A 27,332-nucleotide genomic window follows, 5' to 3' on the forward strand; every position below is an offset into this window, starting at 1 on the left:
GTATTCCTGGAAATTGAGACTTACCTGGGTTCTAAGTCAGACCTACTGTTGGCTACCAGAGAGAACCGGGACAGGTTAATCTTTCTGAGCACCAGTTTTCTCTTCTGCAAAATGGAGATCACAGTATCTAATTCTCAAGAAGAACTTTCAAGTCCCTCTCACCTGACAACTTCCTCACGGAATGGATTCAGCTTACTTGCATATTCGCACGATTTGCTGTGTGCTGTGCTTAGTCACTCAATCATGTCCAACTCTTTGCAACCCCATGGACTGTAGCCTGCCAGGCTCCTCTGTGCATGAGGATTCTCCAGACAAGAATACTGGAGTGGGGTGCCATGTCTGCTTCCAGGGGATCTTCCCAACCCAGGGATTGAACCAGGGTCTCCTTCATTACAGGTGGATTCTTTACCAGCTGAGCTACAAGGGAAGCCCCATATGCATGATACAGGCATTGTATGTGTGTGTGTATTACAAGATAAAGGTTCCTATCCCTAAAGTGTTGTTAGCTGGTTTCCAAACATTAATGTACCCAAACTTGTAAACTTCTTTTGTATAAATTAAAATACTTCAGAGGTTACTATTATAACCCCATTCATATTATCTTCCTTTACCTTCTTTAGAAGGAAACAGAAGAACAGCTCTACACAGAAGAATAGTTTTATTAGCCAATAAAACATTTAAATAATCCTGCCTGGAGAGTGTTACCTGAGACCACTTCATGGGCCATGGCAGGGTAATGTAACAGAGTGATACTTTCCAAGCCATGAGAGAGACTTATCACCAGCAACTTACGCAGGACTGCAGGTCAAAGAAGTCACCAGCAGACAAACACTTTTGGATGTCAAAAAGGGCCCCTTCAAGATCTTAAAACAGCAGTATCCCGGGACCTGGAAGAACTGCCCACTTCTAGAGCAAAGCAATGGAAAAAACCAGGGGTCCTTTTTCTTTCTTAAGCAAACAGAAGCAGCGATATTTGCAACCTGCTTCAGCTCTAAGTCCAGTACACCTTAAAGGTCTTAAAAGGACAGGCTGAAAAGAAGTGGTTAAAAGACTGACTTACCTTGCCCTGGAGGAAGGTAATTTGGTTTTCTAACACAATCCCATCACTGCCCTGGGTTATTAGTTTTTCTGGTTCTAGCCCCAATATAATCTGAGTGAAAGTACCCACACCAAGAATGGTGGCCAGTGTATGCACCAGTGAGGGCATCTCAGGAAGTCATGTCAGTTGTGGGGGGCGGGGAGTGGCATCTGACAATTTCGGACTGAGATCTGCTTCCAGAAGACATTACTGAGGGTCGGATAAGGGTTTTTGGACCCCTCAGTAAAGCAATCACCTGTTGGATAAGCAAAAATCAAAAGCCACATTCAATAAACAACAATTTATGTTTTAAAGTGCTTTTCCTGTGCATCCATAAACTCTAAATATAGAACACTATTTTTTTTTTGAAAGAAGGGAGACTTTCAGGAAGTTAATTAACGAATACTTATGTGTCTTTAAAATTTTAACCAGTTTCATGTTTTTTTAAACTGGTAATATAGTTATATGACTCAAAAGTAAAAAGGTTCCACGTGTATACCCATATCCACAGCACCACTATTCACCAGTCAAGAGGAGGAGACAACTTGTGTCCCTGACAGATGAAAAACAAAACGTAGTACATACAAGGGAATGTTGTTCAGCGTTAAAAAGAAAGGAAATTATATCACAGGCTACAACGTGGGTGAAAGTGGAAGACATGCCCTTGTTGTTGCTGTTAGTTACTCAGGGTTCAGCTCTTTGTGATCCCACGGATTCTGTAACCTGCCATGGGATTTTCCAGGCAAGAATACTGGAGTGGGTAGCCATTCCCTTCTCCAGGGATAGAACCCGCATCTCCTGCATTACAGGTGGATTCTTTACCGCTGAGCCACCAGGAAGACCATAAGTGAAATCAGCCAGTCACACAAAGATGAATACTGTTTGATTTCCACTTACATGAGGGATCTAAAGTAGTCAAAATCATGGAGACAGAAAGGCAGTGACCAAGGGCTGGTAGGGAGTTTGAAATTTGGAGTTGCTGTTTACTGGGTATAGAGTTTCAGTTTTGCAAGACAAACAAAATTCTGAAAATCTGTTTTACAACAATCTAAAAACAACTTAGGCTTTCCAGGTGGCTCAGTGGTAAAGAATCTGCCCGTCAATGTAGGAGATGCGGGTTCAATGCCTGGGTTCTGAAGATCCCCTGGAGGAAGACATGGCAATTCACTCTAGTATTCTTGCCTGGTGGGTGGAAGTCCACGGGGTCACAAAGAGTTGGACATGACTGAGCATTCACACACAACAACACTGCTGAACTGTACACTTAAAAATGGTTCAGATAGTAAAGGAAATCAACTCTGAATATTCATTGGAAGGATCGTTGCTGAAGCTGAAGCTCCAATACTTTGACCACCTGATGTGAAGAGCCGACTCACTGGAAAAGACCCTGATGCTGGGAAAGACTGAGGGCATGAGGAGAAAGGGTGACAGAGAACGAGATGGTTGGATAGCATCACCGACTCAATGCACATGAATTTGAGCAAATTTTGGGAGACAGTGGACGATAGAGGAGCCTGGTGTGCTGTAGTCCATGGTGTCGAAAAGAGATGTGACTTAGCCACTGAACAACAACAAAATGGTAAAAAACAAAACAAATAAACTTTCACTTTAACCTCCCTGGATGTGAAATGTATTTTCTTGTTATTTAATGACTTAATAAAGAAGTACAAAAATGACAATGAAAAACGGTTAAGATGGTTAAAAACTCAAAAAGTTCCCAAGCATATATGGTGAAAGTCCTTTTCCCCTCACCCCCCACCATCCCATCCCATCGGGCAAGCATTGTTACAAATTCCTTGTGAACAGTTCCACAGAGAAATTAAACATTTTCAAACGTACATAATCTTTTCTTGTCCTTTTTTTAAAAAATACAAATACACATACATCCTGCGCTTATACATGTCTTGGAGAGGATTCCAAGCTTATTCTAGGTTCATTGCATAATGAACTTTCTAACTTTTTCTGGAGAGCTTTTTGCATATTCAAAGAATATAAATTCTTTTTTTTCTAAACAGTGTTAATTTTTTTTTAACTTCCTAACTTTTTACGCTGACAAGATCTCCTATTGTTTGTATGCACCATATGTAAGCAAACAGTCGCCTGATAATGCACATTTAGATTATTTCCAATTGTGGTTGGAATAATTATTTCCAATGACAAACAGCGCTGCAACTAACATAGGCCCTTATATTTGCAGAATCAATTCCTAGAAGTTAAATTTCCAGGTCAAGGGTATCAGTTTTGTCATTTGTCAGACATCACAAAGGGCTCTCCACAAAGGTTGTTCCAATTTTCACTTCCATCCACAGGTATCAGAGTTCCTATTTCCCCATCTCAGAGTATGTTTGTTTTCTTAGCTCATTTAAGGTAAAAAAAAAAAAAAATAGGGAGGGATACCAAAGAAAGTGTTATCTAAAACCATCTCCCGTGCATCATTCTACCTGAGTGCTTAGAAAGTACCTAGCAAATGTGGCTTGACCTTTCGGTGGGACACAATTGGGCAGGTGACAAATCGTACTAGAAGCAGTGACACACCCCTGGCTCCCCCCACACACCTTCCCCATTTAATTGGTTCTCAAGCCAGCACCGCAGTCCAGCCCCAGCTCCAACTGACCTACTTGGGGTGGTAACCGGAAAGTTAAACAACTTTGGTTTCTCAAAGACTGACGAATCATTCTCTAGCCAAACAAGCTACTCACGAGTCTATCTTACAAAGTTCCCTACATAAATGAACTGGCTCAGAAAGCAACTGGCTTTGTTGATAAGCAGTTACCAAAAGATTCTAAAAGTTTGTTTATGGTGTAGGTTTGTGGAACTCACCAACCTACACCATGAACAAACTCTTAGAATACAGCGAATAAGACAAAGCTTTCAAAGAAACCTCTGGTTAACACTGTTATACATGCATTTTGTTGTACTGTTATTTTTTTTTAATCAACCCTTAAAATGATTCTAAATTGTTGAGCTCCTTTAAAAATATAATCCCTTGTTTTTCTATTACACAAAAGAATTATTTCATCATAAAATATATTTCCATAGCTTTCCAGTAACATCTATCATAATGTTATTTTCTTTAAGATATATTTACATATAATTTCCAGTTTCCTTTTCAGCCTTAAGTATTTACAAGCATTAACTGGTAAAAAAATCAACTTTATTGTGGTGTAATGTACACACAATAAAATACTCCCATTTTATTTATTTTTGGCAATTTTGTTTATTTTATATACTCCCTTTTATTTATTTTTGGCAATTTTGTTTATTTTATATACTCCCTTTTATTTAATTTTTCATCCAAGGCCTCACAGCTTGCAGGATCTTAGTTCCCCGACCAGGGACTGAAGCCACACTCTGGCAGTGAAAGTATGGGGTCCTAACCACTGGACCACCAGGGAACTCTCAATGCTCCCATTCTATTGGTACATGTCCATGAGTTCTGACAAACGGATATGCCTACTTAACAGCTGTGTTCTCCACAAGGAGACAGCTATATCATCCTGCATAGCTAACTCACACGCACACCTCCGTGGACCCGAGCCCTTGAACACAGCTCCACTGGCAGATGGTCACGCACTGTATCCTTAAGAACTTTCAGCGCCCACATTCCATTTCAACAACTACAGTCTCATGTGTGAAAGTGTTCTTCTCAAGCCTAGTATCTGCGCACATAGAACAACACGTTTAAAGGCCACAGATTTTTTGTTTTAAACCTTTTGGCCATGTTGTGTGGCGTGTGGGATCTTATTCCCCGACCAGGGATCAAACCTATGCCCTCTGCAGTGGAAGTTCAGAGTCTGAACCACTGGACCACCAGAGACGTTCTTAAAGGCCATAGACTCTTGCATTTTAGATATCTGTACACAGTCCCTCTCTCTGCTGAAGTTGGCCTCTTCAGCAGCCCAAGTGTGTGGTTTGTCCTGGGCAGAGGACTGTGGCAACTCCCTCTTGGATTTCCACTGAAATATTTGCTAAGTGCCCAGCCTCTGCCAGGCACTTAAACATGAGTGATACTCTGTACCTGGCCTCAGTAAGGTCACATAATTCCATTAGTGCAGCCTAATTCACGAACTCAATGGTGTGTCACGCACATATTGAACTTGGAATGAATTAACGTTTATATACATGCAGTCAAGGCAGAGTAATTCCATCCACCTGAAGTCCAGAGCTCTACAAAGGCCCTTGTTTGCTTTTATTACTTTGGGTTTTCCCTTATTCCAATAACCAAAAAAAAAAAAGAACTCTGGCAAGATGTGAACTATTGTTAATATTAATGCTTAATACTTCATAGAAAATAAAAGTATTTGCTTCTTTCTCCTCACTGAAATTAAAAACAGTTTCTGAGTGAAGGGTGAGTTAGTCTGTGTGGTTTTACCTATAGTGACAAATATATTATTTAAACAAAAACCAAACTGGGTTGTATTATTTCATGGTACCAGGCTATGTGACTTATAGATGAGGGCATATGTTTTCTTAATCTTTTTTTTTTTTTTTTTCAAATTGCAGGCACTTCTCCTGGTAAAGTTCTATTTACCCTTCAGTGCCAAGTGCAGACAGTACCACCCTGGTGAAGGCTTCCAGGTTCCTAGACAGAAGGGAGGCACACATCTGTCATCTCTCCTCTACTATCAGTTCATGGCCATAGCTCCCTGCTGAGTCACTCACTGGCCTTCTTGTGTCTTTAGGGTGATCAACCATCCCCATTTGTTGGGGCCTCTTCTAGGTTTAGCATGAAACATTACCAATCCTAAAAAAAAAACAAACCCCCAGTCTTTAGAAAATCAGAACTGGTCACTCTGCATGATAGCGAGTGACTGTTTAATAAAATAGCCATCATTTCTGAGATGCCAGAGCCAAGTACTTCACAGACATTACAGTATTTTTCTACTTTAAGACAACATTAAAAGTAGTTACAATCATCTCATTTTACGGAAAAAGAGAGGAGATTTAGAGAGGTAAGTACCTCGCCCAAGATCACAGGGGCACCTGGATCTAGGTTGCTTTTGCCACACCCCCACACCGTACTGGGTCTTAGGCGTTGCTGGTGTCCGCCAGGCTCCTCTGTCCATTGGATTTCCCCGGCGAGAATACTGGAGTGGGTTGCCATTCCCTTCTCCAGGGGATCTTTTCCACCCAGGGATTGAACCTGTATCTCCTTCATTGGCAGACAGGTTCTTTGTGGCTGGGCTACCAGGGAAGCCCTTCAGTGGGTCTTAGGACCTGGTGTTCATTCCACACAGCAAGCTCTCAAAAAATACAGAATCAGTCTTAATCCTTCTACCACTCAGCATCAGTTAACATGCCAGTGATGGTCCTTGATAAAGCTATGAGGCATTTACAAGAGGGCTCATGTGATGGGAGGAACATATAAAAAGCACATGTACATATACTGCTTTTAACTGGCTTTGATATAAGTGCCACTGGAGAACATACTGGAGACGTGAATGCCAACAAATTCAACATGCCTCCTCCCCTCACATAGATAACATGGAACCTTTCATAACTTGACCACTTAAAACACTTGGCTGTGCACAGAAGAGAAAATCCGACGGCTTGGCCAGACCCAACGGCTGTCTTCAGGTGGGACTTGCTGAACCAGGAGGACACAGAACAGAGCACACTTCTCAGCAAGGATGCCATCCTTAAAGGTCAGCTTGCTGACAGTGGAATGTGGGAAACTTTACTGACTCCAATACCCTCCTGCTTGGTAGGGGTTATGTTTTTTAATCTAAATACTCACTGAGTGCACTTCTCAAACGGTACTTTTATTTTCTTTTAACATTGCTGCGACTGTAACTCTCATGACCACAAACTGTCCCCCATCTTTGGATTTCAGACTTCTCTTTCTTCCTCTAACACCAAATTCTCAGTCCAGGATTACAGGAGTTTAGGAAGCAATCTCTCCAGCCCACTCCCAAGTTAAAAGAAGTAAAACTCTGAACCATTCCTATTTTAAAATGGAAGTTCTAGAGTGAGTTCTAGAGAGAACTCAGGAGAGTTCCAAGAATGGGAGGCCTGAGGGCCCCACCCCTAGTACTCCCACCTCCAACTGCCATTGTATGGAGATGCTGTCCAGCTATCTCTCAAGGTCCTCCCAGAGGCTAGCAGCCTGGGGGAGGGGGGTCCTCCTCCCTGGGGTTGGGGGGGCTGCCGTCTGGCTCCCCCGTGAGGGGGGAGGGGGAACCTGGGCGCCACATGCACGGTTAATCAGTTTACCTAAGATGTGTATTTGGTCCGACACCCCTAAGGACCTTCCTAGGCCACCCAGGGCCAGAGAATAATTTAAAAACCTTCAAAGCCAGGATCCTTCTTGGAGCCAGCCCGAGACTGGAAACCAGGGAGGGACAAAGCTTTCCTCTTCAAAGTGCGAAAGGATTTAGCACTTAGTAGGCAGTCAATAAATGTTAACTTTATTTCTCAAGTCTGGGCTTCCCCTCCTCCTCTAAAGCCCCGTCCATCCAAACCCGTCCATCCAAACCCGATTCTGTCCCTGCCTGAAATTCCACAGGACCAAAGGACATTTGAATTCTGAATTCGTGGTGCCACTTCCTTTTCCTCTCAGCACGGAAGCCCTTCCTGGGACTTCATTTTGTTCATCTGTAAATCAGGCCAAGGGGCACACGCATGCTGTCCTTCTCAGGTCTGACGTTCAAAGGAACTACAACATTGTGCCTGTTACAATTGTAACTTCTAACCCCAGCGCTAGGGACAGGAGGAGGCTGAACACGCGGACCTGCGTCACAGTCTCCACAGGTGGGCATTATAAAGAAGCACCTGTGTGCCAGGACTTCTTATGCCTAGCTCCCTGTCTGCCAGGACACCCACCTGGGGAGTGCTTCTAACGCAGCCCTGGGCACCTCGGTCTGGCCGACCAGCCAAGGTCACAATACACTCTGGCCCTGAGATACAACCCAGAGACACACCCCTGGCACTGGTCCCAATTCAACCCATCTCCATTGCTGTGCTTAGTCGCTCAGTCCTGTCTGACTCTTTAGGACCCCATGGACTGTAGCCGGCCAGGCTCCTCTGTCCATGAGGGTTCTCCAGGCAAGAATACTGAAGTGGCTTGCCATGCCCTCCTGCAGGGTATCTTCCCAACCCAGGGATCGAACCCACGTCTTCCTCATTGCAGGCAGATTCTTTACTGTCTGAGCCACCAGGGAAGCCCTCTCCATTGCTAGGGTCCCTCATTTGTTCCCGGTGTGAGATACTCAACAGGAAAATTTACGGCCCAGAGGGATCCTCTAACTGAGCCGCCACATGGAGCCAGAAGATGTTGGGCCCAAACCATGGAATGAGTGCCCTGCGGAGGACTGAGAGGCGGTGGGAGCAGAAACCCCGTGGTCTCGGCGCTGTACACCATGGGCGCCCGGTGGCCTCCCCAGTCACCCAAAAATGGGCGCTGCCTGGGTGCACGGCGGCCCAGACGCATCCTACGTCTGGGGCCGCGCGGAGGGCTCCCCCAGCCCCTGCCATCCTGCAGTCGTCTCTCCCGCTCGGGAAAGGATGTAGAGGGCAGGCCCAATCTCACTGAATCTGGGCTCCTTGGAGCTGTGACCTTCACCGCCATCATCACCCTGGCCGCCTGGCTCGGTATCCCAGTCTGCTTTCCTTGGAAATTCACGCATCCCTTCTACCTTCTGCCCCCACCCCCATATATTTGTGAAAAATTAAATGCCCCAAACAGGGCTCAGGGCTGCTTCTGTTCCGGCCCCGGGTACTCGCGCGGCATGCAGCACTCACCGAGATTGGGGTGTCGCGCCGCGGGGTTGGCTCGGCCGGGCAGGCTGTGCAGGACCGGGCTGTCGAAGGGTCCGGCTGAGGCGGCGGCGGCCGCGGCCCAGGACGCGCCCACGTCGGCCATGTAGGCGGGGTAGGGGCTGGAGTAGGAGCCCGCGAAGCCGGCTCGCCCGTACTGCTCGCGGCCCGCCAGGCCCGCGCCGGCAGCCCCGCCGCCACTGCTGTAGGCCGCGGCTTCCCGGGCCGCGGCGGCGGCGGCGGCGGCAGCCAGGGACCCAGTGGTGCCCGGGAAGGAGAAGCGCGGCGACACGGGCGGCGGGGTGTAGGCGGCTCCCTCGGCTCCCGCCTGGCTCCAGCCCGGGCTGCCCTGCTGCGTCCCGGGCCCTGCTCCCGACGGCGCGGCTCCCGAGCTGCCGCCAGAGGCGGCCCCGGAGGCCGCGCCCCCGCCTCCGCCCTGGAGGTAGGACAGGCCGAGCACCGAGGAGGGCACCCGCGGCGTGGGCACGTAGACAGGCGAGGACGCGGCGCCCGCGCCGTGCATGAAGGCACCCGGGCCGCCCGCCTCGTAGGGCCCGGGAGGGGGGCCGTGGTTGGCGGCCATGGCCAGGCTCTGGTACATCGCCCCGCGCGTGCTCGCAGCGTCCGAGTCCTCAGGCCAAGGAGTAATGCGGATAGAGAAAATAGTAACACAAAAATTAAAAACAAAAAACGAATAACGTACAGGGGAGGGGCTGTCAAAAAACCCGAAGATCAAAAATCAAAGGTTAAAAAAAACCACACAAATCCTTCAAAAATATATACATATTAAATCCAGCGTTGAGCAAAAAGACTGAGGTTCTGGTTTACTCAGGAAAATCCCAAATTGAATTTGTGGTTGTTCCCCTTGGTGGTGGAGTTGAGGGGTGGGGGGCGAGTCCACTAAAGGTCCTAGAGGATCCGAAGGCGCGGGATGGCGCCGGGGCGCGGAGTCCTGCAGGGTGACGCGGGCCAGCCGGTCGTCAGAACACCCCGGCCTGGTGCACAGGGTGCGGTAGGCTGGCTCCAAGGCTGAGGCCCGGGCCGGCTCCTTTCCTCCGAGATGTAGCCGCGTCTAAAGAAGGAACGACAGAGGGAAACAAGGTCATCCAGTGCTTTCAGGGCCTATTTCCCCTAAGCTTGGTTGCTTCTCTCGCCCTACAAACAAAATCGCCACTCTCAGGGGCCCAGCTCCTCGGAAAGCTGATCTGCAGAGGCCCGTGGGGTGTGACTGCTGCAAGGAAGCCTCGGGGAGGGGCGCCTTAGAGGCGTAGGGCTCTGCGGTTATTGGACGTGTAAATTACTGGTTGTGATCTCGATCAGCGTTTTTCTTTTTTGTGTTGCTTGTCAGGAAGGACTTTTATTTTACCTTATTTCTAGCATATTCTTGTCACAGTATTTTAAAAGACCAAGGGTTTCGGGTTTCCACGAAGAGCCTAGAAATCTAAGAAATCTCTCCCCAACTCCTTTCTCCCCCACCTATCCCCAACTGATCCTGACTGTGAAAGAACTTTAGATTGCCCGTGGAAGACAGGGACAAACTTTATTAAAAAAAAAAAAAAAACAGCAATCTAAGAAAATTTTGTTTGCAATCTTTTTTGTTTGTTTGGGTTTTTTTTTTTTTTTTGCTTTTAAACTAGAGGCAGATTCTAAATATTTATAAATGAACACAGCGTCTGGTAAATCTCAGTGAAAAGGCTTGTGAACTCTTATCTATACAACTATACAATGTGGATATCAAATTAGACAAGATACACGTTTCTTACAAATAGTTTTATTTTGGAGATTTTGCAGACTGGATATTAAGATGAGAAAAGTGAGAGAAATGTACAGTCGCTTTACAGAACTATAGAACTCACTGGATCTCCAATTCATTGAGTGGGTTTTGCACATGGAATCACAGGTCCAGCCACGTATGGAATCAGAACACCAATGAGACTGCTTGGGGGACAGAAACAGTTTGTAGGACTTGATTGTTTCCTTGCATCCTGTGTTTGATTTCACCAGGCAATTTTTCTGATAAAAACCAAGCATGCTACGTTCTGAAGCACCTGCTTGGTTCCAGGTCATTTTCTTTACAAGTCCACTAAGCAGAAGTTTCTCTCCTCATTTTACAAAAGGCAGAACTGAAGCATCCAAAAGTTTTAAAACTCCTCTAAGATCAAAGTACAATTAAAAGAGGTGGGGGACAAAATCTGAAGGACTCCAGAGTTTAAGTTTGTCCAGTCCGTGCCCACTTTTCTCCTTAAGAAAATGCAGGTACTCTTAACAATTTTTTTTATTGCAATAGCAAACTTATAGAGTTATTAACTGAATTATGTACTAAATCCAGGCTCTGCCACTTACTAAATGAATGACTGTAGACATATTACTTAACCCCCATGCTTCAGTTTCTTCATTTGCAAAAATTCATATATTAAAGGTAATTATCTTGTAGGGTCACTGTGAGGATTCTAAATTCTATATACTTGGCTATTATTACTATTAAAAATTTCTAATGTATCAAAAGAAAGTGCTTCTGATGTATTATGTACTATAATAAATGGTCATCTTTATTCCAGTAAAAGTTCTGGAAATTGAATTTCTAATATAATATATAATGCTTTTCATCATTAATAACATCACTAATAATAATAGGATAGCACTATATTATATAGTCATATGTTAACTCTTAAGTGGTTTATTATTTGCTTTCAAAACTCTGATAAATTATTGGTTTGGTGAACATTTCCTTCCAATAAGAAGTTTAGTTAGAGGATGGATATTAAAAAATTTGACCTGAAATCAATTTTCCCCTTCAAAAATGAACACAAAAAATTAATACCTAATGGAATACCTAGGCTTCAATAAGTAAATTACACAGGCTTACCTTAATAAAATATTCAGTATTTAATTTTAAAATCCAATAGTTGACCTATTTCATTGAATTTTCTGGAATACCCCCCTAGTTCTAAAACAAACGTTATATATTTCTTTTCTCACATAGCTGCAGGAAAGGAAGATTTATAATTTTGTAATCCAATTTCCAATATACATACAGATGCTAACTTAACAAGCTTTAAAATATAAACGCTGAAAATGCCATAAGTCTAACATTTGTCTTTACTGCATTCTCTGCCTTTTTAAAATGGCTGATACATTACCTAAGAGTTGGATTACTGAACAATAGAAGGTGGAGAAAATACCACCATAGACCTTTCTGTTAAGACAAGAAATTAACTGCTCCCTTTAAAAGACTGTTGCTTGTTTCTGTAATTGAGACTCCGACGCAGGCCACCCAGAGAAGATACAGACAGAACTCCTGAGAATGGCAGAAAAGGTCTGGCCTCTGGAGATTCAGACTTGCGCCCAGTTTTCCCTCTCCTCCTGATCACTCATCCCAGTTCACCCCGATTCACAGGCCGGACAGGAATGCTTTTTTTCCTTACTGAGTTAGCGCACAGCCCTTTTCTGATAAATTCTGCCAGCGGGGAGGATGGAGAGCGCCCTAACGTTCTCGTCCATTTACAGTCACTCCTGCTCCTTCGGTTCTGCTGGCGCCTTCCCCCGCGGCCTGCTGCCTAGAAAACTGTCACTCCCGAACGCACACACTCTCTGGCAATAATGAACCTGATCGCTGAGGGGGACGTGAAGATCCAGAAGTGGGGGGGTAGGGTGGGTGGGAACCACCCCGTCACCCTAATAAAAACTCTCTCTCTTTTAAAGCCTCTAACCTGCTCTAGGCTGCAGTTCCTTTTCTGAGAAACACAGGAAATACTTCCCCGAGGCGCTTCCCCAACCTTCCCGGCAGCGCTGGCCCGGACTCCCACGAGCCCTGGGTCCCTCCCCACCCTCTGAGACCAACCCCAAGGCCCCTCGTTCTCTCAGCCTAGTGGCAGCTCACCACTTGGGCATCCTCTGATCCCCTAGATCACCCCCCAGCCCAAGGTCAAGCGACAGAATTTCGTGGACGCGGTAGCTAGCCCTGGCCAGTTGAGGGACATCACCGCTCTACGCCGGGTTCCCGCCCTTCCCTACCACCCGCCCCCCCAACCCCAGCTAATCTCATCCAGAAGCACTGTGGGTGGGTGGGGTTGCTAGCTGCGTGAGGGGCGTTTAGTTCCCTGGACCCCGGATGGGAAGACTGGGAGGCATAAAAAGAGCGGGCGCTCAGCAGCCATTCCCGACTTCTGAGCGCCTCCCCGGGGCCCTGAGGCCCAGCTGCGCCGCCTCCCACCGCCACTCTGTCGCCCATGGGCGACAGTCCTCCGTCTGAGTCTCTACGTGTTCGAGCCGCTGGGCGGCCGGTCCCGGGTCAGTTGGTCAGGATGATTTCTCACGGCCATCATCGCCACCAAGGCCCAGTCCTGCGAGGGGCAGACAAGGGCTGGGAAATCCGCACGAGGGGCGGGGATTAAAAACGTCCAAGTTCATACAGAAAAAATCCAGAAGCTCGTAGAAGATTCCTCTCCACTTTGCCCCTAAATCTCACTTAGCTTTAAAGAAACTGCTAAGCCAAAGGAGAGCCGACTCTGGGCAAGGTTAGGGACCCGGGATGACCGACGTCTCCTTTCCACTCGCTAGTTACCTCTCTCTACTCCCAGGCAAGCCCGCACGGTGGAGATCGGGGTTCCGCGACTAGGGAGAAAGAGCCGGGAGAGGGATGGGAAAAGCCGTACCTGCCGGGGTTCGAGCTTCCTGGAGGCCAGCGCGCGCTCCCCCGGGCGCCGCGGCAGCTTAGGCGGCGGCAGAGCTCCCGCAGCCTCCCTGCCGGCCGCCGCGGAGTCCCCCGGCTCGCGGCGCGGAGCCCCTGGCCCCTGGGCCCGGCTCGCCGGCGTTGACTGGCCCGCAGGAGTCACGTGCAAGGGAAGGGGGCGGGGGGTGCGCCGAGGCGGCTGCACCTCCACCGGGCGCCGGGCTGCGGGGCTGTTCAAAAAAACTCCCCCAGCAGGCAAAGTCCAGGCTCTGGGATCTCCTCGGAAAACGCCAAAGTGCTTCTGCCTGGGCGCGGGGCTTCACCCCACCTCACGCCCTGCCTGAGGTCGATTCGATTTTGCGGTTTTGCCCTGGGTCAGCTTTATTAATGAGACCTCCCCTGCCTTCCACCTCGTCCCTCCTCCCCACGCCTCCTGGTGGTCGGGTTCCAGCCGAGGCTAGGGACGCGGTGGGCGAGGGGCGGGGCTGATCAGGGGAAGGTGACCTCTTGGGAGCGACCCTGGCTCGGGTGTGGGGCACTGGGTCACCGGGGAGTGCCCCGGCTGGCTGCAAGGCTCCGGGTGATAGTGGGCAGTGGGGATCCTCGTAGTCCAAGATCCCGGGTAAGTGGAAGAGACACCAAACTTGGATGAGCCTCCTCAAGCGGAGCGCGGAGACCTAACCCGCCCTCCCTTTCACCTTCGCAGTAGCCCAGGGAGTCCGTGAGGCTCCTGCCTACAGTTTTGTGTTTGTGCAAAAAGTCCACGCTTTCATGGCGAAGCTCCCAGCCCCTGCGGCCTCCTGCCTTCAGATTTTTCCGATTTCTCTGCAGCCTGAGGCGCCGCCGCACTAATCTAAGAGACTTAGCAGGGGCTCGGGGAGCTCAGCAATCCAGCGGGGCTTCTCCGACGAGATGACTCTTCCAGGGGCTCAGCACCCCGCCCCGAGCCGGGCGAGAAGGGTGGCAGGCCTGAGTTTGGAGTCGGCGTCAGTGCCTAGAGGCCCCAGCGCAGCGGGGCTGCGAGCCGGAGAGTCCCTCAGACAGGTCTAAAGGTTAATAGAGCAATCACAGGGCCCTATTACCGCGTAAAAATAACCCATCGATTACCGCAGCCTTCAGCTCCAGATAACAGCCGGCCGGTGGCTCTCAAGAGCTTTCGGTTAAACACCCCCCACCCGCCAAAGGTCGTGTTTCTATCCCAAGCGCAGGTTTCTCAAGCCAGATTGGAGGGGTCGGGAGGGGGCCAGGATACCTCCCTGCAAGAAACCTGTGCGCCTCCGAAGTAAGGGTACATACAAGGCGAGACCCGCTTCCGCAGTCGGTAATCGGTCTTGGATTCCCGGCCTGCGCAAGGGCGATCCGGGCGCCGAGAACCAGGCTAGGATTAGGGGCTGGCTGGAAGGAAACCCCCAAAGGGATCGTGGCCAACTCGTGGGGATTCTCAGGAAAATCCCGGAGGAAGGACTGAGCGCGGCTGCGCGGGCAAGTCTCTTCCCTGAGCTAAAGGTGCGGAGATCTAGAGAGGCTCAGGCGAAAGAGAGAATACTGAGGTGCCCAGCAGAGGGGCGGAAGGGCTGCTGCTGGCTGGGTGAACCGACGCCGCTCCCTGGGCTGCTGTCCGCCGGGTCCCTTCGCGCCCCGGAAGCTGAGGGTGGCGTGCTAGGTGTCGGTCCCTTCTCCAGCTTCCCCCAACTCCTCGCCAGCGCCTGGCAGAGTTTAGTGCTGCAGATCCCAGGCCTGGGAACTCAAGAGGGAGGGGGGGGGCGGGGAGGAGGGTCCTGGGGATCCCCTAGGCTGGACCTGGAAAAAGGCGCTTTCTCGGGGACACTCCGACCAGCGCACTTTCAGATGCAGCCGAGAAGGGTGCACGGCCCCTGCGCTCTTTGAAACGGGTCCTCCTTCCCACTGGAGTGAGCGAGAAAGCCACGAAGAAAAAGGCCTGCGTCAGGGGCCTACGAGGGCTTTCTCAGGAGTTGAAAGGCTGAGCTCAGCCGAGCAGGAAGCTGCGTCCGCATCTCTCTTCTCCCTGGAAATTTGTGGCTCCAGCGATGCCCCAAGTCTCAGAGCTGCCTCCCGTCCGCGCGACCCCCAGAGGGCGAAAAGGGATGAACCTGGAGACTGGACCTTGGAGCTTAGCATCTGGCGGAGCGGCCATCTGGGCGTCCTCCCCAAAGCCAAGGACACGGCCACTCCCACGCAGGCTACCTTCACAGTGCCGGGTCGGCCGCGGCGTGAGAGCGCGTGCTGAGGGTCGCATTAGCCCGGTAACCGGCGGGGGGCCTCGCCCCACTTCCCCAACCTCCAGTCTCCAGTGCAATGGAGGGGTCACTTAGCAGTCCCTGCTGTATGTGGCTGTTGTGAGACCCCTGATGGAAGAGCCTGATTTTTCTAAGCGCTTGATTTCGAGGCAGCCGGGATTCACTAGGGGGCCGCTCCAGGCAAGGCCTGCGCTAGAGCTCCTTTACCAGCCCCCACACCCACGCCACACCTCACCGCCCCCAACCCCCAACCCCCGTGCTCTCCTGTGTGCTGAAGCCCAGGAGTCCACGAAAGATTCCTTGCTTCTACGAAGGCTACTGGGACCGAGAATTTTGTGTCGATGTATTCTGTGTGCTCCCACCTTTGGGCCCAGCGCCCCAAGTTTCTTCCCAAAGGGCCCAGCTCAAGGACAGTCCAGAGGGTGGTTGGCGAGCCGCCCACTCTTTTAGGGTGTTTCTTTTTCCCTCGCTCCCTCCCTCCTTCCTTCGCTCGCCCCCTCCCTCCCTTGGGCGAGGCGGGAGCCGCTGGGGCCGGCTCGCCGTTGCCAGGAGCAGAGAGCATTTCAAGGCCTCGCTGGCCCGCGGGCTGGAGGAGGTTTATCGGCTGCCGCTAAGTTCCCAGGCTTCTCCCACGTTCAGGAGGCCGCTAGGAAGGGGGGTCGGAGGAGGGGGGGCGGTTGTGTTTGGAGGTTCGAACTCCTGGCTATTTTTAAGGAGAAGGCTCTGAATTGGCCTGGGATATGGCCCAACCCCATTCACGTCCTCTTTCCGCTTTTCTTTCCCATAGACTGCAAGGAAAATGTAATACTGTGAAATTCTTTGACCTCTTTTACTAGGAGTCTGGGTCTAATGAAGAGTCAAGTGGTGAGATTTTTAGAGAAATAAGAATTACTAAAATGTGCTTTACGCTTAAAAAAAAAAAAAAATCTCCTGGACACAAGAGTAAGATGCGTTTTCTTGCTCCATTAAGCCCTCTGGGACTTGAGCCGGTCCATACCTTAGAGACAGGTTTGTAGGCAGGACACGTTGGACAAAGGGATCGGAACTCTAGTTCCCTGAAAAAAGAAGTTAATAAGCAGTGGACGATGGGATTCACAGTGACACCAGCGAGGGTCTCTCCGTGTGGGGTTCTCCGGATTTCCTGGTGGGACCGGAGTGGGCTTGCTTTAAGCCAAGCGCAAGGCGGTGCCACAATCTCGGTTCTGGCTGGTGCAGTCGTTGGGGACCCCGCGGAAATCAGCCTCGGCGGCCGCCAGCCCTAAAAACCAACGACGCCGGAAAGAACAGTGGGCCCCCAAAGTCTTCTAATCAAGAAACCCGCAAAGAGAGAGAACCAGAGAGGGGACCAGAAAAGTCACCCCTCGTCCTGTGTAACGAATTCTTTCGAGGTGTGGACGATACTCTGCGAGTCTGTGCACAGGGACTCTGGGCAGACAGGCAAAGGGACCCGCGCTGAAGCGTTTTCCGGCTCGAGTCCCCTCGCTGCCCTCCAATTGCCCCGCGGGGCCTCGCGCTGCGGGCGATTCCTTCTCCCTCTCCGACAGTCGGTCCTCACTCGCGGAGCCCGCACTGAGCGCAGCGCGACCCTCCGCGAGTGGAGCACCAAGGACTAGCGTGCGGAGCAGGGCCATCCCGGTGGACGGAAAAATGCAGAACGAATTAAGCTAGTAGACCTTCTTTCCCTCCTGAACCCTGTGCCTTGGCACTGGGAATTCTTGGTGGGAGGGGGGCATAGAGACCCTCGCCCCCTTCCTGAGGGTAGAGTGCTCTGCACCCCGGAAAGGAATTACCAGCCTCAAGGCCGGCAGACGTGAGAGGAGAAGGCAGCTCGGCTTCTTAATTGTCAAACTTGTAAAAATACTACCCGGTGTTGCAAGGCGAAGCCATGCTCTCACTCAAAGACCGCAAACGCTTCCTCCTGCTTCCGGCCCTGAGGACTAGAGTTTTTGGCACATCCTACCATATTTTAGAGTCATTTCCAGATTACAGAACACTTTCGAATTCCTTTTTTTTTTTTTTCCTTCGAGGAAACAACAGCATCGCTGTGCTAGAGGGAGAGAGATTCCCGTCCTCGAACAAACGGAAACTCAGAGACCCAGAGCGGTTAAAACCATTGTTGGAGGTGGCAAAGCCAGTGCTCTCTGAAGTAGGTCTCAAATCTAGATTTCTGAGTCTTAATTCTTTTATTTATTCTACTTAATAGAGAAGGAAATGGCAACCCACTCCAGTATTCTTGCCTAGAGAATCCCAGGGACAGAGGAGCCTGGTGGGCTGCCGTCTATGGGGTCGCACAGAGTCGGACACGACTGAAGCGACTTAGCACCAGCAGCATTCTATTTAATATCGAGTTTCTACAACGAAATGCTTTAAAAAAAAAAAAAAACCCTCGTTTTGTTTTTCAAATATTTCTAAATTTCATTGAATATGCCTCACATTTAAAAATTAAAATCAAGGTTAAATAAAACAGCTCCTGTCTCATAATCTAAGAGCCCGTGGGAAGGGAAAGAAAGGCTAAAAGGAGTCTCTACGTTTTCATTAATTTCGGGAAGGATGCCAAAAGTTTTTTGAATGGGAAGAGTGATCCTCAGGTCCCGGGGCAGCAGAGGCCAGAACTGAAACCCGGTCCAGGCGCCCGCAAGTCCCGGCTTTGCCGCCAGCGGGGCGCGGGGCGCGGAGCACCGGGCGCCCTGCGGCCAGGCTGACGCCCTCTCATGCCTCCTCTTCCTTCTCCCAGCCTGGATCCCTCTCCCCTTCCTCACAGAGGACTTCGGTGGGGGGTGGGGCTGGAGGGCAAGGGAACAGACACTAGCGCTAGCGGAAGCTTCTGGCACCCACTGCCCTGGCTGCCCTGAGCCTGCAGAGTCTTTGAGCTGACTGGCGGGGCCCTACTCTTTGAGACCTAAGCTGCCACCTCTGGGCTCTCTCTTGGTGATGTGGGCACCATTCTTTCACTTGTGGACTCTCCCTCCCTCCTCCTCTATCAGGGACTATTGAAGTTGCAGCACTGGCTGTGCCCAGTGCAGCGGAAGAGCACAGTAAATGTTCCTGGAATACAAAAAAACGTGAATTAGCTTAATCCCTAGGCCTTCTGTTCCCCACAGTTAGAAATTCGTTTATCTGTGGTTGCTTGTACACACCCCTTCCTCCCCCATACATGCCAGAATGCAGGATGTATGAGGGCAGCAGGGGCTGGCACATAGTAGCTGCCCAGTAAATGTTTGTTGAATGATTACAACTACAAAAGGAATTGCTAATAGAATCTCTCAGGGTTGCTGGGAATTGGAGCACAGAACACTGTCTCAAAAGGGAGTGAGTCTCTTGGCATACAGTAGGTGCTCAGTCACCGCCATTTCTCTAAGTAGAACCCTGAGGCCCAGGCCAGACACGGGGAGAGGAAGGCCCACTCTGAGTCTCTGGGGAGTGTTAATCTGTGCAGCTGCCTACAAATCTCCCACCCAAATCTAGGCTGCCTCTAAGGACCAAGGACTCTGGGGTCTGCAGGAAGAAGGGATTTCCAGGTGTAGTCAGGATTTTAGAGGTTGAGTTCTGCTAGGAACCGGGTTAGGCGTTGAGCCTACAGCAATTGGAGACGTGAGCTGCCAGGCTCCTTGGGACAAAGGCCGAAAAGCGATGCCAGGTGTATTGTCTCCCGGTAGGGAGGGTGGAGGGCGTGGACCCCTACATTTTGGAAAGCTGGAGGGACCATGTCAGTTAGTAGGACCAAGAAAAAAAGTGAGGGAGGAATGGAGAGAGACAAAAACAAGAGGAAGCTGAGACCAAAGAAGGCAGGCAGAAAGGACAGAGAAAAGACTGGCTTGAGAGCCCAGAGGGGCTTCCCCAGAGACTCAGCAGGGGACAGGATTCATTCCGTCCTTAGACAATTCATTCATCCAGTCATTCATCCTATTTTTACTGAGCACCTACTCGGTGCCAGGAGCTTTCTGTGCTGCTGGGAGTCAACATAGAACAAAATAGAGAAAAATTCTTCCTGGGAAGCTTACATTCTATAAGAGAAAGAGAAGAAGTAAGTCAAATACAGAGTATTAGGCCGTGTGGAGTGTTAGGGGAAAAAAACAGCTGGGAAAGGACTGACAGAGGGCAGAGAGTAACAGAGACCCTGGAAAAGAGGGGGTGTCGACAGGAGAGGGAAACACAGACTCAGAGAAAGAAGAGATAGGAGTCAAGAGACCAGGCGACAGAAACAGAGAGCGAGACCCCTAGGGAGAGACGAGGCCAAGGAGAGAACTGGGAAGGAAAGGCCAGGGCTGCCGGATGGAGGAGAGGGGACCCCGCAGGGCAACTTCAATTCCAAATCGTGCCCCCACCACCCTTCTCGCCCCGTTCCCAGGAGGGCAGCGGGCAGTGACGGGGATCCAGCGCCTGGAGAGCTGCCAGTCCAATACCCCAACATGCATATCGGGACCTATGGGGCCACCGGAGAGGCGGTGTTTCCAGCGCCAGCCTGGGCCGGTTTCCGCACAGGCCTCCCCCTGCACCCTTCCCGGGGCCACTGAGCCCTAGGTGACCCCGGAGCTGGAGAAGACGCCCAGGCAGGCGCCGCGACGTGGCGGCAGAGCGAGAGACAGGAAAGTGTCAAGGAAGCGCAAAGCTCAAGTGCAAAAACAGCATCTCCTCCCTGCCCCCCATTCCCTGGAAATCTCTCCACCCCGGGCAGGCCGCTCCCAGAGCCGAGGCTGCAGGGCTGAGCTGAGCAGACCTGGGGGCTGGTGGCTGGAAGCCCTGTGATCCTGCACGTGGGGGAGGAGCCTCTCTGCCCAGGCCTGGACTTCCCTGTAATGGACCCAAAGTTAGATCAGAGGCCACCACTCCTCAATGGCAGCAGGTGCCTGAAGGGAGTGGACTGCCCTCTTTCACACACTGGGCACTTAGAGATAATTATTTATTGTTGTTGTTGTTTAGTCACTCAGTTGTGTCCAACACTTTGCGACCCCATGGACTGCAACACGCCAGGCTTCCCTGTCCTTCATCATCTCCTATAGCTTGCTCAAATTCATGTCCATTGAGTCAATGATGCCATCCAACCATTTTGACCTCTGTCATTCCCTTTTCCTCGTGCCCTCAGTCTTTCCCAGCATCAGAGTCTTTTCTAATGAGTCAGCTCTTGGCATCAGGTGGCCAGAGTATTGGTTATTTATTAATTATTTGTAAATGATTGGTTTCTTGCAACAGCAGAAGAAGGAAGTGGAAGGCATGGAGCTTCCCACACAGCTCGACCTACCTATTTTGGTCAAAAGAGTATTTGTTGTATTTTTACCTGAGTGAAGAGAAAGACTGGAAGATCCCTGATGTTCCATTTCTCTAGGCTAGTTTCAACTTCCCTGTTGTGCATTCTCCTGCATCCGCCTGTTTGACTGAAAGACAAGGGTGCTCTACCTTTAAAGTCTGCTTTCTTCCACAGCCCAAGCCCTTTGTAGCAGAGGTGCTAATCAACAGCAAGATGCCAAAGCTCCAGAAACTAAAGGGGGAAAAATAGAGAGGCAAGGGTCCAAATGAAATGGAATAATCGGCACCTAGCTGGGGAAGAGTTGGCAGGGTTTTGCTCTGGGGGGTGGAGAGCCCAACCCCAGGAGCCTCGGCACACAGAGCCTATCTCCCTGCTCCCATCTCATACCACCGCTCACAGAGGCTGGAATCTTTCCCCTGTGAGGGCAAGAATCTTTGCACCTCTACCCCAGGAAGTCTCTGGAGATGCCCTGTTCCCATCGCCCACACACTTCTTGGTGTGGGGTAAGGATGGGATGGAGGGTTGTCACATAAGACACAGCCTTATGTGACAAGAACAATCAAATTCTCCTTCACTAGGTGAGTAACTGGTCTTTATTCCTCTTCAAAAGCCCTGAACTCTCATTCTCTTTCCTCTTCTCTTCCTTCCCAACCTCCCTACCTCTACATACTGTGACATCCCCTCCCCAGACTTCCTGAACATGGCTGCTCAGCAGATGAATTATTTGCGACTGGCCTCAGGATAAGACAAGCTCAATGTAAGTTGTGTTTTAACCTATAAAAGAGGATTGCTGGCATCTTTAAATTTACAGTTTTATTCATAATTGTCCCAAACTGGAAGCCACAGAAATGATCCTCAACTGGAAAATAGATACATGGAGGGACATCCATGCAAGGGAATACGACTCAGGAACAAAAAAGAATGAACTACAAATACACCCGACAACATGAAAGAATGTCAAGTGCCCTAGGGTTGCATCAAAGAGGTGGAACTCAAAAGACTAAATGAACCCATTTATCTGACATTGTCACAAAGGCAAAACCATAGGGATAGCAAAGAGAGGTTGGCAGGGGCAGGAGTGTGGAGGAGGGGTGACAGCAAAGGGGGAGGAGGAAATTTGGGGCTGTGTTAGAACTAGTCTATGTCTTGATTGTGGTGGTGGTTACACCATTTGTATATTTGACAAAACTGTACACTAAAAAGGGTGAATTTACTGTATGTAAGTTTTACCTCAATAAATCAGAAAGAGGGGATTTGAAAAAGTATCTTTGAAAAACCAGGGGGTTGAAGAGTATTTCTGGGGCAGGATAAAATTCTTCTCCCTGTTCTCTCTGTCTCCACACACACACACACACACACACATCTCCAGTCTTTAGTGAGACTTCACATCCCTGGTACATGTTTCACTCCCACCTAAGATACTTCAGAAAAGTGATTTATATACAGAAGACAACCTTGCATCTCTTCTTTTGGCCCTCCTTATTTCAGGAAGGATGGTTGTTCTCTCATCCTGACAGTCCCCGGACCATGTAGAAGAAGCTCAGAAATTGCTAAGTCACTTTCAGTCACATTGCTGCTCCCCAAGGCAACCAGCTGGCAGGAAATGAAGAGTGGAGAGACCCAGTTGGCCAGAACCTAGTCAGTCAGGAGACTGGGTTTTATCCGGCTGGTCCCATGAAGTAAGAGTAAGCCAAAGTGTGCCCTTGAGAGCATGAGTTTGGCCCCAAGAAGAGAACTGTATTTCCCTTTCCATTGGGTGAAACATGACCTTTTCTGTAAACGATCATATTCAACCCTCACAACAGTTCTGCAGGATAAGTTGTTCTGACTCTGATTCTTATATCAATTTTCATTACATTCAGCTGCAGTTCCTGCCTGTGGAAGGGCTACCATGTAGGTAGATAACCAGGTAGGTAGTAACCAGAAAAAAGTGCACATTATTCCAGATAAAATTACACTTTTTACCTGTATCTACAGAAATCACGGTCTAGTGGACATCACAAGCCAGCCCAAAGCCACTGACTACCTGGACCATAGGATGGCTCTGATGCCTTTCCCGCTCAACAAAAGTGGTGTGAGTGTGTGTGCATTCATTTCTACCCCTTCCAAGAGTTGCTGATATCATTGTTTCTAACTCCAATCAAACGAATGCTAACATTAACAGACACCCATTGGTCTTTGGCTTTAATCTCATCCTGTTCACGTGAATTAAAAAATCAATAGCACCAACAATCACAAAACACCACCATCTACAAAGACAGAACAAAACCCCACAAAACACTGTTTCCTGTTAGAAATAAAGCCAACAGATTGGCTCTGTCGATTTCTTTTATTCTCCTCCCCACCCTTTGAAAGCTTGCTAATTTGGCAGTGGAAGATCCAAAAGGTGGGAAGGAAAGGGAAGAAGTAAAAAGCATGCAGGAAGTCACAACTGGGAGAGCCTGTGACCAAGAGAGATTTGATCCTACTACCAGGCAACCTTGAGTAAACCAAGAGTCAGTCTCTGTCTCTCCTGAAATGAGACAAAACACTGTAATCTGAGAGTTCTTTCAGCTTCAGTGTCCACTGAACTTGTATTACTTGGATTCCCTTACAAGAATTGCAATTTACATATCAAACATGTATTTAATGCTTGCTGTATGCCATGCATCAGGCAAACTTTGGAGATCTAAGGATGAACACACGTCTCCACCTCCAAACTGGTTCAGACCAGTGAGGAAAAAGAACCCTGCAAACAGGCAACGGAAAAGTGCTGCAACAGAGAAATTAGAAGAGAAACCACCTTAATGCTTGGAGGGGCGGAGAGTAGGGGAGTAGGTGGGAAGAGGAAGTAAATAATTCAAGGAACTCTATTATTTTTATATGTAGGTGTCCCCCCCCCCGACGCCCATACATTTGCCTCATTCACTCTTCTCTTTCTAGACCTCAGCACGCGCGCACTCACACGCGTGCACACACACACGCGCACACACACACGCAGGAGGCGATCTGACTTCGGGGTAAGAGATTGTGTCGACCTTGTAGAGTTCATGCACTAGCGGGCACACCGAGAACCTACAACACGCAGGACTTCGTTCATTCCACATATTTGATGACAATCATGCATATGGATCGTGGGTCCCGCCCAGTGCCCAAGTGGCCGGCGCGTGGGCTGGGAATCCGGGGTCAGGAGACCTAGGCTGTCGTTTTCACCGCCACCAGGTTGCGTGACCTCAGGCATGCCCGCTTCCCATTCTGTCTCAGTTTCCTCATCTGTGATATGGGCGGGCTGTGTTAAATCATTTCTAAGCACCTTTGTGGCTCTTTAAAAACAAATGAGCATGTCCTTAAAAGACTCTGAAATTAAGAACTGGAATAAAGTCAAATATTTGTTGATGGATAGAAAACGCTGCTTCCGAGCTGCGCGGGGCTGTTTTCGCGCCACGTGGAGTCGGTCCAGCTCCTCGGTGACGGCTGGACTTTCCTGTCCTGCTCTCCTGAAGGGCCGTCGGCTCCTGGCCCGCGCCCGCCCCCCGCGCCGGGTGCCCTGAGCCTCGGGCCGCGCGGGCGGGTGATGGATGGCCGCGGAGCCGGCGGCCTGTCAGGCCTTATTGATGAGGTGCGCGCCGACAGCCGCCGCGTAACCCGAGGCGGCGGGCGGCGAGCGCGGGGCGGCAGGCGGGCGCAGACTCTGCGGCGCTCGGGGTCAGCCCCCGGCCGGCCGCCCCCGCCCCGCGGCGCGCCCCGGATCGGCTCCGCGGAGGGGGCGGCGGGCGCTGAAGCACTTCCCCAGCCCGGCGCCCGGTGCGCGGCCCAGCTTCCTCCAGGCTGTGGCCCAGCTTCCCGCCCCCGCTCGCCCGCGCCACTTCCCCCTGGCCGACATCGCAGCCTCCTGGGCGGAGGTCCCGCGCCCGGACCTCGGCTCTTACCCGGCAGCCGCGGTCCGTGCCAGGGTCAGAGCCCGTAGCCCGCCCTCTTCCAACCGCGCGCCGCGGGAGAGGAGCGCCTTTCCCAGCGGAGGGGCCGCGTAGTATCTCTGGCTACACAGCTCAGGACGGGAATCGTCAGTTTCTCGGGTATCACTCACGCCCGCGCGAGCGCAGCAAAATCAGGACCCCGGCGCACATTCCATTTGAGTTCATCGAATTTTTACATAATGATAGAAACCAAGACAGGTAGATAAATGAAAGTCAGTGCACCTACATGTAAAGACGGTACGTTTCCAGCTTGGAATCCGCCCCCCTTCCATTTTTGTACATTTCGACTGAACTGAACTGAATGTTTCAATTGCGCTTTTATAATAGCGAATACCCTTTACTCGCTTGAAAAAATATGATCCACCTTAGTTCACGCGCAACCTCAAGCTCACTCTCCCGTTTCCACCCTCCTCCATCTTGTTTTTGGTCAGTTTTCCTTCCCATTGTCTTTCAGACCAGAAAAGCGGGCACTCTGACCTCCTGACAGGTTTTGTAACTAGGGCAAGTTGTCTTCTTCCTCTGACTTTCTACTGAAAGCCCCCAGGGTCACCTTCTCTGTTGGTGACACTCCTGTGGGGGGAGGGGCCATGCTCATAGCACCTGCAAAGCACTTTCGTGAGAATTGAAGGAGTAAGTCAGCTCTGGAGACAACTTAACAGGAAGTGCTAAAGGGCTCAGATTTTTCTTTTGTCTCCCCCCACCCCGCCCCGCCCCTCACCCCAGTCTGAGTTGGGGGCTAGCTCTGACAAGTAAGGGCCTTCATTCTACGTTAGATGTGACCTAAGAACTGGGAACAGGTAGCCTTTTCTTTGGGACACAGTAGGGAGAGTGGGAGGAGGCAGTGTGGCCCAAGAGACTCACAGCAAAAAGCAGCCTTGGCCAGGGAGTCGGATCTAGGGGTCAGGTGTCTGGTGGAAACTCATTGATTTGGAGTTGGAAGTTTGGGGTTCTAATCCTGACTCTGCAGGACCACAGGCAAATCGCTTCTTTGCGCTTTAGTTTTCTGTCTGTAAGTAGCAGAGGCTGGATCCTTTCCTACATCAACACTTTGTGACTCTAAAGCTCCCCAGGTGGGCATCTCCAAATGGTTCCATTCTGTCCCTCTAAAGGTTCTGTAACAAGGGGCTCGCTGCTGGTCCCACACAGAGGGAGGGTAGGAACACCAGACCTTTAAGTCTGAACTCAATTTTAGCCACAGATAATGAGTGTGTTCAATGAGGAACCCAAAATGTCTATATCATAGACATCTGCATGTCTATGATAGAAGGCTCAGACTGCAGACAAAACTTCCATTTCCTAGACAAACATTTATTGAGTAACAGCTACCACTGGGCACTTACTATATCCAGGCATGGTGCCAACGATGTGGGACAGATTGACTATCTCATTTATCTAGGCAATCACTTTATTCTCCCATTTTACAGATGAAGAAACTGAGACACAGCACTGTTAAATAACTTGCCTAGCTTACTAGCCGACAGCGCCAAGATTTACAAGCAAGTAGTTTGATTCCAGAACCCAAATGCTGCTACTATGAGCAAAGCATTGGTACTGTGAGGGATGAAAAAGGGAAAAAACAAGAGCTTTAACCTCACATTGTTGTTTTTTAGTGGCTAAGTCGTGTCCAACTCTTTTGTGACCCCACAGACCGGATTCTTCTGTCCATGGAATTTCCCAGGCAATAATACTGAAGTGGGTTGCCATTTCTTACTCCAGGGGATCTTGCCAGGGATTGAACCCATGTCTCCTGCATTGACAGGTGAATGAAAATCCATTTTTAAAGACTTCAATTCCCAGAATCGATCCCTTCCCCCCTCCTTATCCAGATTTTACCACATTAGTTCCTTTTAGTCTCTCCACATGTCTGCCTGTCTCCATAACCCTCTCTTCCAAATTTCAGCTTTATCAAGGGCAGAAATCCTATTTGGTATCTCTGTATTTGCCGTAGCTTCTAATATGTAATAGATGTTTTTAAAAGTTTGTTGAATTGAGCTCAGAAAATGGAAGTTTTCAGTTTGTCTTCACACAGTATAAACCCCTATCGTTTATGACTGAAGATGATGTACCATGTTACATGCGAGCTAAGTCACTTCAGTCACGTCTGACTCTTCGCTACCCCATGGACTGTAGTCCACCAGGCTCTTCTGTCCATGGGGATTCTCCAGGGAAGAAAACTGGAGTAGGTTGCCATGCCCTCCTTCAGGGGATCTTCCTGACCCAGGGATTGAACCCGTGTCTCCTGTGCCCCCTGCACTGCAGGCAGATTCTTCACTGCTGAGCCACTGGTGGGATACGGCAAAACGTGTGCTGTGGTCCCTTCCATTGTGCAAACACAGAAAAGCTCACATACAGAAGATGCCTAATGAGG

At 49.8% G+C, this 27,332-nt stretch overlaps 1 protein-coding gene across 3 annotated transcripts in view; it reads right to left on the reverse strand.

Moving 5' to 3' along the window:
* GATA4 (GATA binding protein 4) overlaps positions 1 to 15,985 on the reverse strand; it is a 54,565-nt gene extending 38,580 nt beyond the window's left edge. The window contains exons 1-2 of one of the 3 annotated variants that reach the window (XM_061424997.1): positions 13,489 to 15,958; positions 8,819 to 9,905 (exon numbers count right to left, since the gene is read on the reverse strand). In XM_061424997.1, coding sequence (XP_061280981.1) covers positions 8,819 to 9,434 — 616 coding nt within the window. In that variant the 5' untranslated portion in view covers positions 9,435 to 9,905; positions 13,489 to 15,958. Of the gene's footprint in view, positions 1 to 8,818; positions 9,906 to 13,488 lie in introns of all 3 variants that reach the window. The other 2 variants (XM_061424998.1, XM_061424999.1) reach the window with 2 other exon arrangements.
* Positions 15,986 to 27,332: the final 11,347 nt, after the last annotated feature.

The sequence above is a fragment of the Bos javanicus genome, chromosome 8 (genome assembly GCF_032452875.1).
Source record: "Bos javanicus breed banteng chromosome 8, ARS-OSU_banteng_1.0, whole genome shotgun sequence".
In the NCBI taxonomy this organism is placed as follows: Eukaryota; Metazoa; Chordata; class Mammalia; order Artiodactyla; family Bovidae; genus Bos; species Bos javanicus.